The sequence below is a fragment of the Berghia stephanieae genome, chromosome 1 (genome assembly GCF_034508935.2).
Source record: "Berghia stephanieae isolate SIO BIC M18660-M18661 chromosome 1, UCSD_Bste_1.3, whole genome shotgun sequence".
Taxonomy (NCBI): domain Eukaryota; kingdom Metazoa; phylum Mollusca; class Gastropoda; order Nudibranchia; family Aeolidiidae; genus Berghia; species Berghia stephanieae.
Genome location: NC_088360.1, coordinates 41,571,005 through 41,586,004, shown reverse-complemented (window position 1 = coordinate 41,586,004; position 15,000 = coordinate 41,571,005). Strand labels below are relative to the sequence as shown.

At 33.6% G+C, this 15,000-nt stretch overlaps 2 protein-coding genes across 3 annotated transcripts in view; one reads left to right on the top strand and one right to left on the bottom strand.

Moving 5' to 3' along the window:
* The window catches only part of LOC144974814 (uncharacterized), a 14,498-nt gene extending 4,544 nt beyond the window's left edge, over window positions 1–9,954 (top strand). For both annotated transcript variants that reach the window (XM_078918117.1, XM_078918128.1), the window contains exons 2-5: window positions 2,530–2,611; window positions 3,986–4,120; window positions 5,117–5,196; window positions 7,214–9,954. In XM_078918117.1, the coding sequence (XP_078774243.1) occupies window positions 2,530–2,611; window positions 3,986–4,120; window positions 5,117–5,196; window positions 7,214–7,301 (385 nt within the window). In that variant the 3' untranslated portion in view covers window positions 7,302–9,954. The remainder of the gene's footprint in view (window positions 1–2,529; window positions 2,612–3,985; window positions 4,121–5,116; window positions 5,197–7,213) is intronic.
* A 905-nt stretch (window positions 9,955–10,859) lies between these two features.
* LOC144974818 (dynein light chain Tctex-type 5-B-like) overlaps window positions 10,860–15,000 on the bottom strand; it is an 8,025-nt gene continuing 3,884 nt past the window's right edge. Inside the window, exons 3-5 of the mRNA XM_078918141.1 lie at window positions 13,569–13,695; window positions 12,654–12,744; window positions 10,860–11,821 (exon numbers count right to left, since the gene is read on the bottom strand). Coding sequence (XP_078774267.1) covers window positions 11,656–11,821; window positions 12,654–12,744; window positions 13,569–13,695 — 384 coding nt within the window. The 3' untranslated portion in view covers window positions 10,860–11,655. The remainder of the gene's footprint in view (window positions 11,822–12,653; window positions 12,745–13,568; window positions 13,696–15,000) is intronic.

Here is a 15,000-nt window from a genome sequence, read left to right as displayed (position 1 = left end):
TTACAAACAACATCTACAGGCATCTAGATCACGCTAAGAGCTATTGCAGATTGCTTTTCGCAGATTTTTCTTCGGCGTTCAATACAATGCAACCTCAGTTGGTTGTTCAAAAATTGACTAGTCTGAATTTAAACAAGTATATAATTGCTTGGGTGCTCGAATTTCTTACGGAGAGAGCACAATATGTTCAATTAGGACAAAACATATCTTCCTGTATAACTACAAATACTGGTGCTCCTCAAGGTTGTGTATTGTCCCCTGTATTATTCACAATATACACGAATGACTGTAGAAGTCAAAACCTGAGTGTACCTTTAATAAAGTTTGCAGATGACACCACTCTTCAAGGCCTCATAACAAATGGCAATGAAGTGGCTTATAGGCAAGAAATTGATAGATTTGTGTCTTGGTATGATGCCCACCACCTAGAGCTTAACATAAGCAAGACAAAGGAGCTAGTGATTGACTTTAGGAGAGTGAAGGAACCGATAGAACCGTTAAAATTAAAGGACCAATTCGTCCAGCGAGTTCCTCACTACAAATACCTTGGTGTAACAATTGATGACAGGCTCAAGTGGGATGAACACTTGAAAATAATTAGGCATAAGATGTGCAGACGTACATATTTTTTATCAAAACTCTCTCAGTTTAGAATAGATAAAACCCTCTGCACATTATTTTATAGAGCAGTAATCGAAAGTGTTTTGTCATTTTGTATAACAGCTTGGGGAGGCAATTGCTTAACAGTGGAAAGGAACAAAATAAATGCAAATATTAAAAAATCTATTAAACGCTATATAAATGATGTTGACGATGTAGATCTTTTATACGAGAAATTTTGTATAAATAAAAGGCATAAAATAACTAAACTATTAAATGACCAGTATCATCCACTAAGACCATCAGTTATTATGTCAGAAAGAAGTGGTCGCCCTTTCTCTATTTCAACGAAAACAGAGAGACACCGAAAATCTTTTCTGCCGTCCAGTATTAGGCTTTATAACAACAAGCAATAATCATTTTATATAATTATTTCGCATTTTTACTTTAAAAAAATGTAAATATTAATTTATTAATTTATTTGTTTTGCAATCTTTTCAATTTTTAATTCATAGTGACAGTTTTGACTATTTTACAGTGTTGAAATTATTCATATTATAAAGCGCAGCTCTGGTTATGGAGCTACTCCTTTTTCATATATACATCCTATTTCCATTGTATTTTTATCTTATTGTGCAAATTATAACTCGTCTGTACAAAAAATTTCCTTTTTGGGATGCAATAAAGTATTATTATTATTATTATTATTATTAATTATTGTAAACTTTAAAAAATATTATGAATAATTTATAACTCCCTTATTTGTGAGTCGATTTTGTCATTCGAGGTATCAATTTTATTGTAATAAAGAGATAGGAACTTCAGAGTTATTTTTTCTGATGCGAAATTATTACTTTGTAATTTTAGCACCAAGAAAAATAGTCGGTAAATAAATTTGTTACACCTCTTTGATAGACCGCCAGGGTCCATTCGTGTAGAATTGTGAATCAAGCGTCTCAAAGTCTTCGACCAATCACAGGCTATCTATCCAGCTGGCCGAAACAAAGACGCTTCTCCCCGTCGATGAATTACGCTATTGTTATGCAAGGAATATAACACCTTATTGAGTAGGCCTAAAAGCTAAAATCTAAAAGTAAAAAATATAATTCTGAGGAATTTGAAAGTCACATTGCTGAAATCAGTTTGAAAAAAGAAGTACATTGGTCTTTGTTTCATAAAAATCGGTTGAAAACCAACTGTTTTACGAATAAATTTGATTTTAAAAATTGCTTTTGTTTATTTTAGCTTTTTTTAGCAACTTTTTTATTTATCGACCGATTTTCTTGATTTTTATATCATTCTTTATATCTCAAAGAGACGAGATCAGTGATATACTTTGTTTGTTTCAAATGTAACTAGAACATAATTTGGCTTTTTTACCTATCAACCATGCCTGGGTAATTTATTCATCAACGTGGCGATTGTGACGCAACTATTCCATGGCCGTCTTCCACTGCCTCAACGATGATTCAATTCATTGTTGACGGCTGTTGACACATGAGCTGCCAGAACGACCAATTGTTGAAGGGTCAAGATGCTCAGTAGCCAATCGTTCTTCGGTCAAAAAACTTAAGAACTCACGAGAACAAAAGTTTGAAATTTGGAGATGGACGGACCTATGAAATCGTTTCTGGGCGGAGTTTAGCCATGAGTGACCGTAGAAAACAAAAAGGCGACTACAGATATCAAAGAGTAGGCTTATATCATCAAAGGATATCTACATGATTGACATGGCCATATAGGGCACTCATTATCTACTCCCCCAAAAAGAATCTGAACACGAGAGGGTTAATGATAGATAAATATTATGTACCTAATCCTTTAAACTAATTAATGACTTATGAAATGAGATATGACTTTGAAATGATATTTGATGAAAATAAATTGATCCATAACGTCATTAACTAGCTTAACATCTTTCTTTTCTAGCATTGTCTATGATCCCATGGCAAAGGACAATGAATGGCAGTCAGTTATTTTGTTCAAGAAATTTGCACTCGATGGAAAATTGGTTTGTATTGAATAAGATAAATTATAACCTTTTAGTCATTGGTTATGAATATCTACCTAAAAATAAGCTATTGCAATGTAGTCCTTCAGATCAATAAGACCACTGTACCACTGCGCGACCTTGGGAACTAGTTGGAAATTTCAAATGCATGATTTCAAGAATATTTTTATTATACCCCTCTGGTGAGCCCACGCTCACTCATTTCATTTCTTACCAAAATGTATCCTTTTTTACACCAATTGGTTCTAAAAGTTAATGATTTGACTTAAGAATTATCATTGTACATAGTCCAATTAGTATTACGCATCAAAATTGTTTAGTAAAAGAGGATACATGGGGGATATGAATATTTGCTGAACTCCCAACATTTTTTTTTTTTTTTTTTACAAATGATAAAAGAGATACCTCTTAGTTTTTTGTTTATTTGTTTGTTTTTGGGGGGCTTTTTTTGTTGTTTTTTTTGCAATTGTGCGATAGTAAAATAGGGTTTTCCTTGAAACTAAAGAGGTGTAATTACAACAATTTCCAACTTAATACTGACAACCAGAATTTAGAATTCTCTTTGAAAGATTTGTCATCCATTCTTGTAATTTTATAGTATGTAATGATTTTTTTATATATAACCTACAGAAGTGGTTTCTTTATAAATGAAAAATGGACACATTCAATCAATAGATGTTGGAAGGTATCAGGCTCTATTAATTTGTGAGTTACAACTATTGTTTTGTTTTTAAGGGTTTTACGGCGTTTGCAACACATATGTTACAACTATGTAACCCAAACAACAAATACAAAAGTAAGAACAAGCTAATGACAATTTGTGTGATAAATGCACCAACATTTCAGAGAGCAGAAATATTCCTGGAAGAATAAATAAAAAGTCATAAGTCCAAAGATGATGGAAACTAAGATAAGAATATGGTACTAATGTTGAGTACTGGAGTAGCAAAACCTCAAAAGTCTTACAGTATTGTTATCTTTATCAGTGTCGTATGGTATCCGTTTCTCAGATATATGTCGTGATGTCTTGTAACAAAAAGCAAATGAAGTAGAAAGTGGTCGGTGATACGAACTCTGGCAATGGCATTGTGTCTTTGGAGCAGTTACTTTACACAAATTACCCTAGTCGACTTGAGTGTGAATGAGATTTATTTTTAGTGAAGGATATCATAAAGGTTTTAATACAAAAAGGATACGCAGTGACTTGTTTTGTGTCATATGGTATCGACACTTGATTTCATTTGACCTGTTGGGGGAATAGATAAGACATTTTGAAGTGCATTGAGTACAGGAAATACCCTTGTAAGAATGCTCATATATATCTGTTTTTTAAAAATTATTTTATAGTTATTTCTATTATTTTTTTTCCCCCAGTCTGAAGAAATTGTTGAAAGAGTGTCAGACATGATAATGGCCACAGTCACTCACTCTGTTGAAAACAAAAAGGAAGATCTGGATCTTTGTCTTTTCTTGGATTTTGACATGGCCATTTTAGGTCAGGAGATGCAGGTGATATAGCTTTTTTGTTTTGGTTTCTGTTATTTTGTTCTATTTCATATTTTATTTATTTATTTTATTTTATTATTTCTTTCTTTCTTGCGGCTATGTGGTCTAGTGGTATGATACTCACTTTCGGATCGGAAGGTCCTGGGTTCGAGCCTCGCGCTAGGCGCATAGTTGAGTCCTTGGAAAAGGCTATTTACTCACATTCTCTCACCGTACTCAGGTGTAAAATGAGTACCTGGCCGTTAACAGCGTTGTCTTTGTCCGAAAAATTGTAATATTGCCTAACAGGCATCATGTCCTGTCCTACATGTTAAATGTTGCTGTTGACCAGGGACCCCTTGTAAAGCGCTTTGAGCACATTAGTGGATATTGCGCTATATAAAGCTCAATTATTATTTCAATTATTTTCTTTCTTTTTTTTTTTTTTCTGTTTTCTTTTTTCATTGGGCAGCAGCAGCAACTGGATTCTGATTAAAGTGCTTATAACAAAAATTAGATTATCTCCCTTAGATGTGTTTTTTTTAGAAAAAGCGATTATGAAATAAATGACTCATCCTCATCTTCATTATCCAGGCGTTGTTTTTGTGTGGCTAAATGGAGTCCAATAGCTCCTAAGATGTCAGTGCACCGCTGATGGTTTGTCCAATTAAGATGGAATCAATGTGTAGCGATTAAGTTTAGTTATTAAATACAAAAAAAATCCGTTTTTCGGGAATGTGAAGTGTATAAGCGGAGTGTGCAATTAAACAGAGTGAACTGTATTATTATTATTATTATTATTATTATTATTATTATTATTATTATTATTATTATTATTATTATTGTTGTTGTTTTGTTGTTGTCGTCGTTGTTGTTATTATTGTTTTTATTATTATTATTATTATTATTATTATTATTATTATTATTATTATTATTATTATTATTATTATTATTATTATTATTATTATTATTATTATTATATTATTATTAAATCAGGTCTTATATTTATTTCAATTTCAGTATATGATGACTATGCCAAGAAAATTCGACAGGAATATTGTCATTATGAAGAGGAAGCATATACTCAAGGGAGGATTAAGGTGAGGAGTTTGTGATATTAAACTTTTGATTAGTTTTGTAAAATAAAGTATTTAAGTACATAAGAGTAAAAGCTTAAGCCGCTCAGAGGTGCAGATACCTCTGTCTTTGTATGTCTATATTCTTTTATAAATATATCACCTTAGGTAGCATAAAGATATCAAATTGAGAAATTAGGGAGCTGGCACTGGTGTAAGATAAAGATCTGAGTGAGAAACAGTGCCAGACAAAGCAAGAAAAGTACAAGACAAAAAAAAAGAAACATCCCAAAAAGTCAGTCTGTCTCGACTGGGGTTCGAACCCCAGACCTCCTGATTACCAGTAATCAGGAGGTCTGAGGTTCGCTTACTAGGAACCACCTGAGAGAGTCTCACAGCTATAAGTGGCTATGTGGTCAAGTGGTATGACACTCGCTTTTGGATCGGAAGGTCCTGAGTTCGAGCCTCGCTCGGCGCATGGTTAAATCCTTGAAAAAGACTCTTTACTCACATTGTCTCATCATATTCAGTTGTGAAATGAGTACCTGGCCGTTAACAGCGTTGTCTCTGTCCAGGAAAAATTGTAATATCGCCTGACAGCCGCCGTGTCTCGATCTATGTGTTATGTGATGCTGTTGGTCAGGGACCCCTTGTAAAGCTCTTTGAGCCCATTTAGTGGATATTGTGCTCTATAAAAGCTCAAAGCTCAAGTATTAAGAGCATCTGCCTTGACCCTTTGTTACAGAATGACAGGATACAATGACAATTTGATTGACACTTGTCTATAGGAATCATTTAGTATAGTATAAGGATGTATCAAACCTACCCCAACCCAATGACTCCCAACTCAAAGCTGTATTGCACCACCAGCACTCAGATGAAGGAAACAACCGCCAACATGCCTTTAAAAAAAAAGTAATGGAGAAAGCCATGAACATAGTCAGGCTCAAATCTAGTTTGCCTGTCAAATTGTGTAAACTTCAGACTGAAGGTGGAATAGACGCATACTCTCCGAATCTTACGAATTTTTCGTAATTTTACGAATTTTAGACAAATTTTATGGATATTTACGAATTTTTAATTCTTCGTAATACTTGAGTAAAAATAATAATAATAATAATGATGGTGATAATAATAATAATATTAATAATAATAATAATAATGATGATGATGATGACAATAATAATAATAATAATAATAATAATAATAATAATAATAATAATAATAATAATAATAATAATAATAATAATAATAATAACTATAATAATGATAATGATGGTGATAATAATAACTATAATAATAATAATGATGATGATGATAATAATAATAAAAATAATAAAGCATTTCTACAACACATATGCATGACGGTGTAATGTTCATGTGATCATCAATGTCAAATTGTGGTTTTTCGTAAACATTTTCAGAAATTACTAATTTCCTTGTCAAATTACTAAAAATTGACATAAAAATTAATAAATTTGAAGTTTTCAATTTGACGGGAATGTGGAAACTAGGCATTCTCAGAGGAGGCAAAGTCATGAAGAAAATGAATTTGACATTTTAAAAATCTAGCTAAACAGAAAAAAAAATTGAAAAAAAAAGGCAAATGAATGACGATTAAAGGATTCAAATTCAAATCAGTGATCAACACCAAATACACTTTGAAGCTGGAAGAAGATGGCTCTGAACTCTTAATCCCTTTTATTATTTTTTTTGGTTATGTTTTTGTGTTTTGACTTTGTTTTCGTTTTTTTTTTTGTTTTTTTTTGTTGTTGTTAATTTTGTTTGTTTCCTTTGTTTTGGTTTTTTAATTTTTGTGCGTTTTTTTTTTGTTGTTTTTTAAATTTTTTTAATTTATTTTTTTTAAGAATACAATATTTTACCTGGCAACAATTGCCAACTTCTTATATGCAATTTTAGGCCTGTCATGACATGTTCAGTCTCTATTTCTACAACCCTTTCATATGATTATAATTATCTATAATTTTTCATTCCATTATTAAATGCTTGATCTTTATCGATAATTCCTCAAAACTTTCAGGTATTGGAGTCCATTGTTAAATCTGAATACATCTACCACTCTGAAGATTTACGAGACGTTTATGAGACACCAGCAAGGAATAACATAAAGAGAGAAATTGAATCATTAAGATCATCATGCAAGCAGAGATGAAATTTTCTAAACTCGTAGAGTCCCATATACTTGCTTAAAAATAATTGTGATATTAAGTACTTAACGTGTTCATAATGATATTAACTTTTGAAAAGTATGTTTGAAATCTAAGTACAGTCACGTCTCTCCTATCCGAAAACATCCGTTCCCATCATTTTGTCCGGACTACAGAGACATCTGGATAGTGGAATCAGTCCCTAACATGTACAAATAAAGGGAAAAAAATCCATCCCCATGCAACCTGTCCGGATAATGGAGTCATCTGGATTGTTGAGTTCTGGATTAAAGAGATGCGACTGTATATGATTAAACGTTAATCCTTTAACATAAGTATAGCTTTATGTATATTGAAAACAGATTTTGTTTGCTTTTTGAATTCCAATGCATCTGTGTGGATGTTCCAGCACTACTATTAATTTAATCTCAAGGTACAATTCATTGAAAAATGATATTACAAAAAAATGAAGACTGCTGAGACTGAAATTCTTCAAATTCAAAGGCACTTCATACACCTAAGCCCATTTGACTTAGATCTGAATAAGTACTTGCCTTTTGACAGTGATATGAACTTATGACATATTATCATGATTAGTACAGATATTTAAAAAAAATTCAAACTGTCAATGTCCAAGTCTATGAAGGAGGAACCATCCCACAGCTGCCACCAAAACATGCCAAAATGTAGGTACAGGCAAAAGCACTGACCTACGACCCCAAAGCAGGAGTACGGTGGCAATTTTTACTTTAGGTTTGAGACATTACATAAGATTTCATACAGCACATAGAACTAAATGTACAGTACAAGACAATTGAATTATAATTTTATGACTGTTTATTACTAAATTTTAAAAAAAAGAAGAAATAGAAAGAAAGAAAAGAAAAATAGTCAAATCATGTGAGTGATACAGCTTATGTAAATATTAAAAAATAATGATGCATGACGGTGATGATGCAATTAATGTGCTAAAGTGTATCTCCTATCAAATTCCATTCACTCAGTAAGATTCAAATTCAAATGTCATTTGTACAGTAAAATTCGGGATTAATAGCCGGGTCTAACCGACTCAATTCATTTATATAGAGCCTTGAAAACTAGAAATAACCCCCCCCCCCCCCCCCCCAATTGAGATTTTATATAGAGCACTATCCACTAAACGTGCTCAAAGCACTTTACAAAGGGTCCCTAGCCATCAGCAACACTTAACATGTAAGACTAGTCATGACAGAGACTACTCTGTTAATGACCAATTACTCATTTTACACCTGAAAGAATGTGAGTAAAGAACCGTTTCCAAGGACTTATCTATGGGCTGCTCACGGTTGGACTTGAACCTAGGACCCTCCGATCTGAAGCAAGTGTCAAACTACAAGACCACATAGCCGCTCACGTCAATACTATCAAAAATAAGACATCAAAGCACTTGGAAGTTTAAGAAACGAAACTCAATATTGGCATTTATTTTGGTTCAAATCTTATTAGTTAGGTCAGCTTAAAATTCAACTCCAAGCACCAGGTTTACCCAGATGATTGGTCGCATATATACTCATCATTAATGCTTACCTATCTTAACCATAGCACATTTGTGGAATTCAGGTCTTTATGAGCATAATATTTTATTTATAGTTAGAGGATCTTAATTTCAATCTATCTGTGGCCAACTCTTTCCAAACGGTTCAATGTCTGGGTCATTTAGATTGAGTTGCTAGGAATTGAATTAATCACCAAATATATAAAACTTATGTGATATTTACATAATTTATTGATGAAAATGAATTTTGTTTCTAAACTAAAGTTGAAAATTTATATAGCGCAATATCCTTGAAACATGCTCAAAGCGCTTTTACAATTAATCCCATGTCAACAGCAACACTTGAAATGTAGGACAAGACAAAACGCCTGTTTAGTGATATTATAATTTATTTTTCAACATAGACAATGCTGTTAATAGCAAGGTAATCATTTTTCCAAGGACTCTACTGCTATGCACTGCTCAGAGCTGGTCTTGAACCATGAACCTTCCGATCCGATGGCGAAAGCATACCATTAAACTAAGACCACATAGCCGCACAGTGACAAATACTCGTACTAAAATCTCACATTTCTGATTCATTTTAACTTTTTAATATAATATGTATTTATATAAAAAACACAAAACCTATTGATGTAGTCTAAACAATAGTTCAAGAAGTTATTTTGGATAGTTAGATGTCAAAGAGAAATCTAATATATATAAATTTAAATATATATCTATCTATCTATATATTATATATATATATAGATGGGGCTATTTATTTCGTGTCAAAGTTGAAATCGTTCTATTCATTCTTAGGTTTGTGCTTATTTTTGTGATTTGCAATAATTATGAGTTGTTAATCATCACACTTCTATTGTTACCTAATGCAATTAATATTGTTTTATAATTTGTGTACTTATTGATGTAAGCTATGTATTTTCAACCTAAATTTGTATCGTGATTCAATATCAGGGGAAAGAACATGAAAACATTGAGACAAGCACGCTGTGATAGAATTCTGGTTTATATTTGTATTTCCTTTATACTTAACTACTAAAGATCTGAAATAAACAATTCTTATTATCTGAAGAACGATATATTGGTTTAAAATTAATTTTTTTATTGTTTGTAGGCTATTTGTTTTCTCAGTCTTTTACAACCTTACTATGAAAAAAATAAACACTGTTTTTAAATTTTTGGTCAGAAAACTAATTCTTCAAATTATATTGATCAATTAAAATGACCCCACTTCATAATTTTGTTTTCAAACGTGAGACTTGAAAGAAATTTAGGATGTGAAAATTTTAGTGAAATTTCGAAAAGTCTGCAAAGTTTTGACATGTTGTGGGGAGTTTTAATTGATTAATAAATGAATTTAAAGTTTTCAGATCAAAATTATAAAAAGGCATCCTATGTCATTGTTTCATCAAATTATGTATTCAAAAAGGCTCTTTCAACGTTGTCATCTCAATCCAAACAAAATTCAATGTACAATATTGAAACACCACAGGTACTTGTTCTGAATTGAATACCCTACTTATACGTCCTAAGTCAGTGTACATCATATTTTGTTCAAAGCGTCTTGTACTTGTATTGCTGTCATGTCAGTCCACTAACAGTCATCCAAACTAATTCACCACAATCACGACACACCACAGGTACTCGTTCTGAAATGAATACTCTACATGTACACAAAGACAACTTAAGTCAGTGTACATCGTATTTTGTTCAAAGGGACTTGTCATGTCATTCCACTAACACTGGGTGGGGTTCCTGACCTCATAGTGGGCAGGGGGGTACATATTGTGTCTTCTATCCCCTTATATCTGTTTTCCAACATGCTTTCTGTCTTTGTCTTGGAATGAGATTACTTGGTTTTGTCCTGGCCCTGGCCGGAGTCCTAGCTGGGAGGGAAACAGTCAAATGCATAGTTATTGTTTTGGGAGATGATATTTTTTTCCTTGTAAATCATCTCTCTGTTATGTATTATTATATTTGTTATTTTGAATTTATAATGTAAGCTTTTGAGTGTATTCCTCTTTGTTGGATTTTGTGCTTGTGTCCGGATGAGACTTATAGATGATCTCAAACTAAGTACATTGGTGGTATGCTATTGGAATCTACATCTGATCCCTATTTGTTCCCAGTTCCCCTTTGTCTTACTTTCTCTTGGGTTCTTTAATTGTAATTCTAGAACTTTTTACTTTTCCATTTTCTGCCTTTTTACTGGCGCTGATATAACCTAAATGTGTTGCAAGCGCCGTAAAACCCTTAAAAACAAACCAAAAAAAAACAAAACAAATTCCACTAACAGTCACCCAAACTAATTCACCCTATGAACAATCACGACACATCACTGGTACTTGTTCTGAACTGAATACCCCATATATACACAAAGGATTCCTAAGTCGGTATCTACACGTCAGATCTGTTCAAATTCAGTGGGGTCTTGCAACGCTGTCATCCTACACTATTAACATTCACACAAATTGAAATCCCATGGACAATCATGACACACCAGAGGTACTTGTTCTGAATTGAATACCCGCACAAATACAAAGGCTTCCTGAGTCCGTATATGTCTGATCTGTTCAAATTCAAGGGGTCTTGCAACGCTGTCACCCCACCCCATTTACATTCCCTCAATATCCCATGAACAATCATGACACACCACAAGTACTGATTCTGAAGTGAATGCTCGTCATATACATATACACCAAAGGCTTCCTGAGTACGAGACGTCAGTTCAAATTCAACAAAGGGTCTTGCAATTCTCTCATCTCATCCCAGTAGTATTCACTCAAAATACATCCCATGCACAAGCACAACGCACCACAGGTAATTGTTCTCAAATAAATACTCGGCATAACTGTCCAACTGTCCGTCACACAGTGCTCTGCTGGCTACCTGCACCCCTTGATTTTTCTTTTCACCCATGTAGGTTTGTACGACGTATCGATATCTGGCAATGGAGAAAACAAGTTATTCATGATTTAATAAAAAACAAAAACTTGAGCTTTTATATCACGCAATATCCACTAAACTTGCTTAAAGCGCTTTACAAAGGGTCTCAGACCAATAGCAAAACGTAACATGTTGGACGAGGCATGACGCCGGTTAGGCGATATTTCAATTTTTTCCCCCGACATAGCCAACGTTAATAACGACCAGGTACTCATTTTACACATGAGTACTGTGAGTGAAGAGCCCTTTCCGAGGACTCAACTATGCGTCACTCAGAGCGGGAATCGAACCCAGGACCTTCCGATCCGGAGGCGAGAGTCATACCACAAGACCGCATAGCCGCACATCTGAATTTTATATTGTTATTATTTCATTAGATAAATTGAAAATTTAAACATTAACTTTATGGTCAAATAATTAGAAATGAGTTTTCAATACATTGATTTAAGTTCTTTAAACTTGCCAAAGGGAACAAGTTCCTGCCGATTTATCGAAAGACAATATTATGAGATAAACCTAAACGGTGATTCACTACTCCTCGTCAGCCCATTCGTCATCAAAGATCACAGCTGGTTAACCAGTTAACTTGCGTACTCTGGATTAAAAAAAAAACAACTCTTAATTAAACATTTGGCCAGAAAACACCTTCAAATATCGATCGATTTGAATGACCTTCGAGGTGGTCCCCGAGAATTAGCAGCTGACAGGACAAGGTTGAAGATCCCTTACATCGCCTCAAGTGCCAGTACGCGCGGCCGGAGAGGAGTGAGTGAGTTACACTTTACTCATGAGAGCACAATAAAGTAAAACGCAAACAAAATCTCGGTTACCTGTCAAAGTAGAGACCTTTCAAATGCTGTAATACCTCCTGTGATATTTGAACTGCTAAATTGCTTTCCAACTCTTTTGAATATTCTGTATCTGCAGAAAAAAAAAAAATAAATACATGTTTTGAAAATCATCTATATCTTTCATCCATAACAGGGAGCAGCCCAGAATCCGTAAGGCGTAGTAGTAGTAGTAGTAGTAGTAGTAGTAGTAGTAGTAGTAGTAGTAGTAGTAGCAGTTGTAGTAGTAGTAGTAGTGGTGGTGGTAGTAGTAGTTGTAGTAGTAATAGTAGTAGTAGTAGTAGTTGTTGCTTTTGTTGTTTCGTTTTGTTTTTTGTTGTAGTAGTAATAGTAGTAGAAGTAGCAGTATAATACGGCACTTACAAGATGAACAATAGGAGCTAAATTTCATACTCAAAGAAAAGACGAGAATTGGGTTGTCCGGGTGTGAAGGTACTGCAATATTATACGATTCTTTCATTTAAACGAGTTATTTTCATATCTTGCCAATAATACCACGAGCTTGCGAGTACGAAAAGTCTGTATGTCTAAATGGGCCATTAGACGATATCACAATTTATTCTGACAGACAAGATTGTTAATGGCCAGGTACTCATTGTATCCATCAGTCCAGTGAAAGAATGAGAGTAAAGAACCTTTTCCAACTATGCGCCGCTCCGTACGGATGTCATTCGGTCCAAGACAAGTGTCATAACACATGACCACATAGATGCACAATTCAATGCAGAATTTATCCTGGATACTTGAGTACTTGAGAATGAAATTAATATAATAAGTTTATCAGCATACTCATTTTACCAAATCGGAAACAATGTAACTGATACTCCGTCATCGGCTGGTCAGGAGGTAACCCCTTAATAATGGGATAAACAATATGACCTATCATCGAACACCAACCTTGTTTGAGATATTTTTCTACAATAGACTGAGCTGCCCTCTTAGCCTTGAAGGACTGGAATCTCCGTCTTGGTTCCAATTGGTATGTGTTCTCCTGGGCAACAGTAATAACAGCAATGCTCATCCGCTGTCGAATAATATAACTTACGGTAAATAGCAATGAAAAAGAATAACAGCCTGGGTCCCAAGACACTACCTTTAAGGTCCCCACTTTAATAGATTTAAATCTTGAACATTCCCCACCACTTAGTGTCTTTTGGTACAACGGCTCCAAAAATGTTGAATCTAGTTATACAAGTTCCAAGTTTTATTTCATATGGTTTGGACCGATTGAAAAGTCATATTAATGACGATCATCATCAAAAACTTTTCGAAAATCCAAGTGTATAACATAATATATTATAATTACTAGGACCATCAGTGGCAAGCCTAAAGGTAATAAATTACCTGTAATAATTGCACACCACAAGATTGTTTGTTCCTTAATCCACGCTGGCAACCACTTAATTAATTACCTTGACTCAGAAAATGTGTTTTACAGTCTATAATAAAGAAAACTTCAATACTTTGTAGTAAGTCGTGAAGGTGTTTTACTTTTTAATTAGACCTTTTTTGTGTTTTTGTAACTTGCACTTTAAAAAAAAGATAAAGTACATTATGCAGTATCTACTTAATGTGCTCAAAGCGATTTATCAGGAGCCCTAATCCAACAGCAACATTTAACATGAGGTGCTATTACATTTTTTTTTTAAAACAGAAATACCGCTCTTAGTAGTCACAGGTACTCATTTTACCCCTTAACATGGTGGTATAATTTTCAAGTCCCAGTTTTGTGATAGCCTTAGCGGGACTCGACCAGGGACATAGGTTAGACGGTCATTGTCATACCATAAAACCACAAAGCCCCACACAATTCTTTAAAAGTCTGAAGATGCCTCCACTTCTTAGGAGAAACTGTTTGAAATCAAATGACAGTAAAACCTTCATTATATTATCCTGTATGGAAAGCTGCCTCCTGTCTTTGTTTTACGGGTTTTTTAATTATTTTAGACAAAGTCAAATGGAAAAGTTCTGAATTCATCAAACGGTCACTACTACCTTTTAATAGATGTAGTTGAACTAATGGTACAAATAAGGCCACCGATGGAGTCGATGTACGTTTATGTAACAATTAATCTTGATGCTAGATCATCAGGTTTTTGTTTGTTTGTTTTGTTATGTTTTGTTTTTGTTTTTGTTTTTGTTTTATTTAGTTGTTTTTTTTTTTTGTTGTTTTTTTTTTTTTTGTTTGTTTTTTTTTTTTTTTTGTATGTTTATTTTCATTATTTAACCAAAAGAAACTGATGAAAACAATTTTATTCTTAATTTGTTTAAATAACTTCTTAGTATTGGGAGTCATTTTGTGGCGAATGTCACGAAAACAACCATTTGA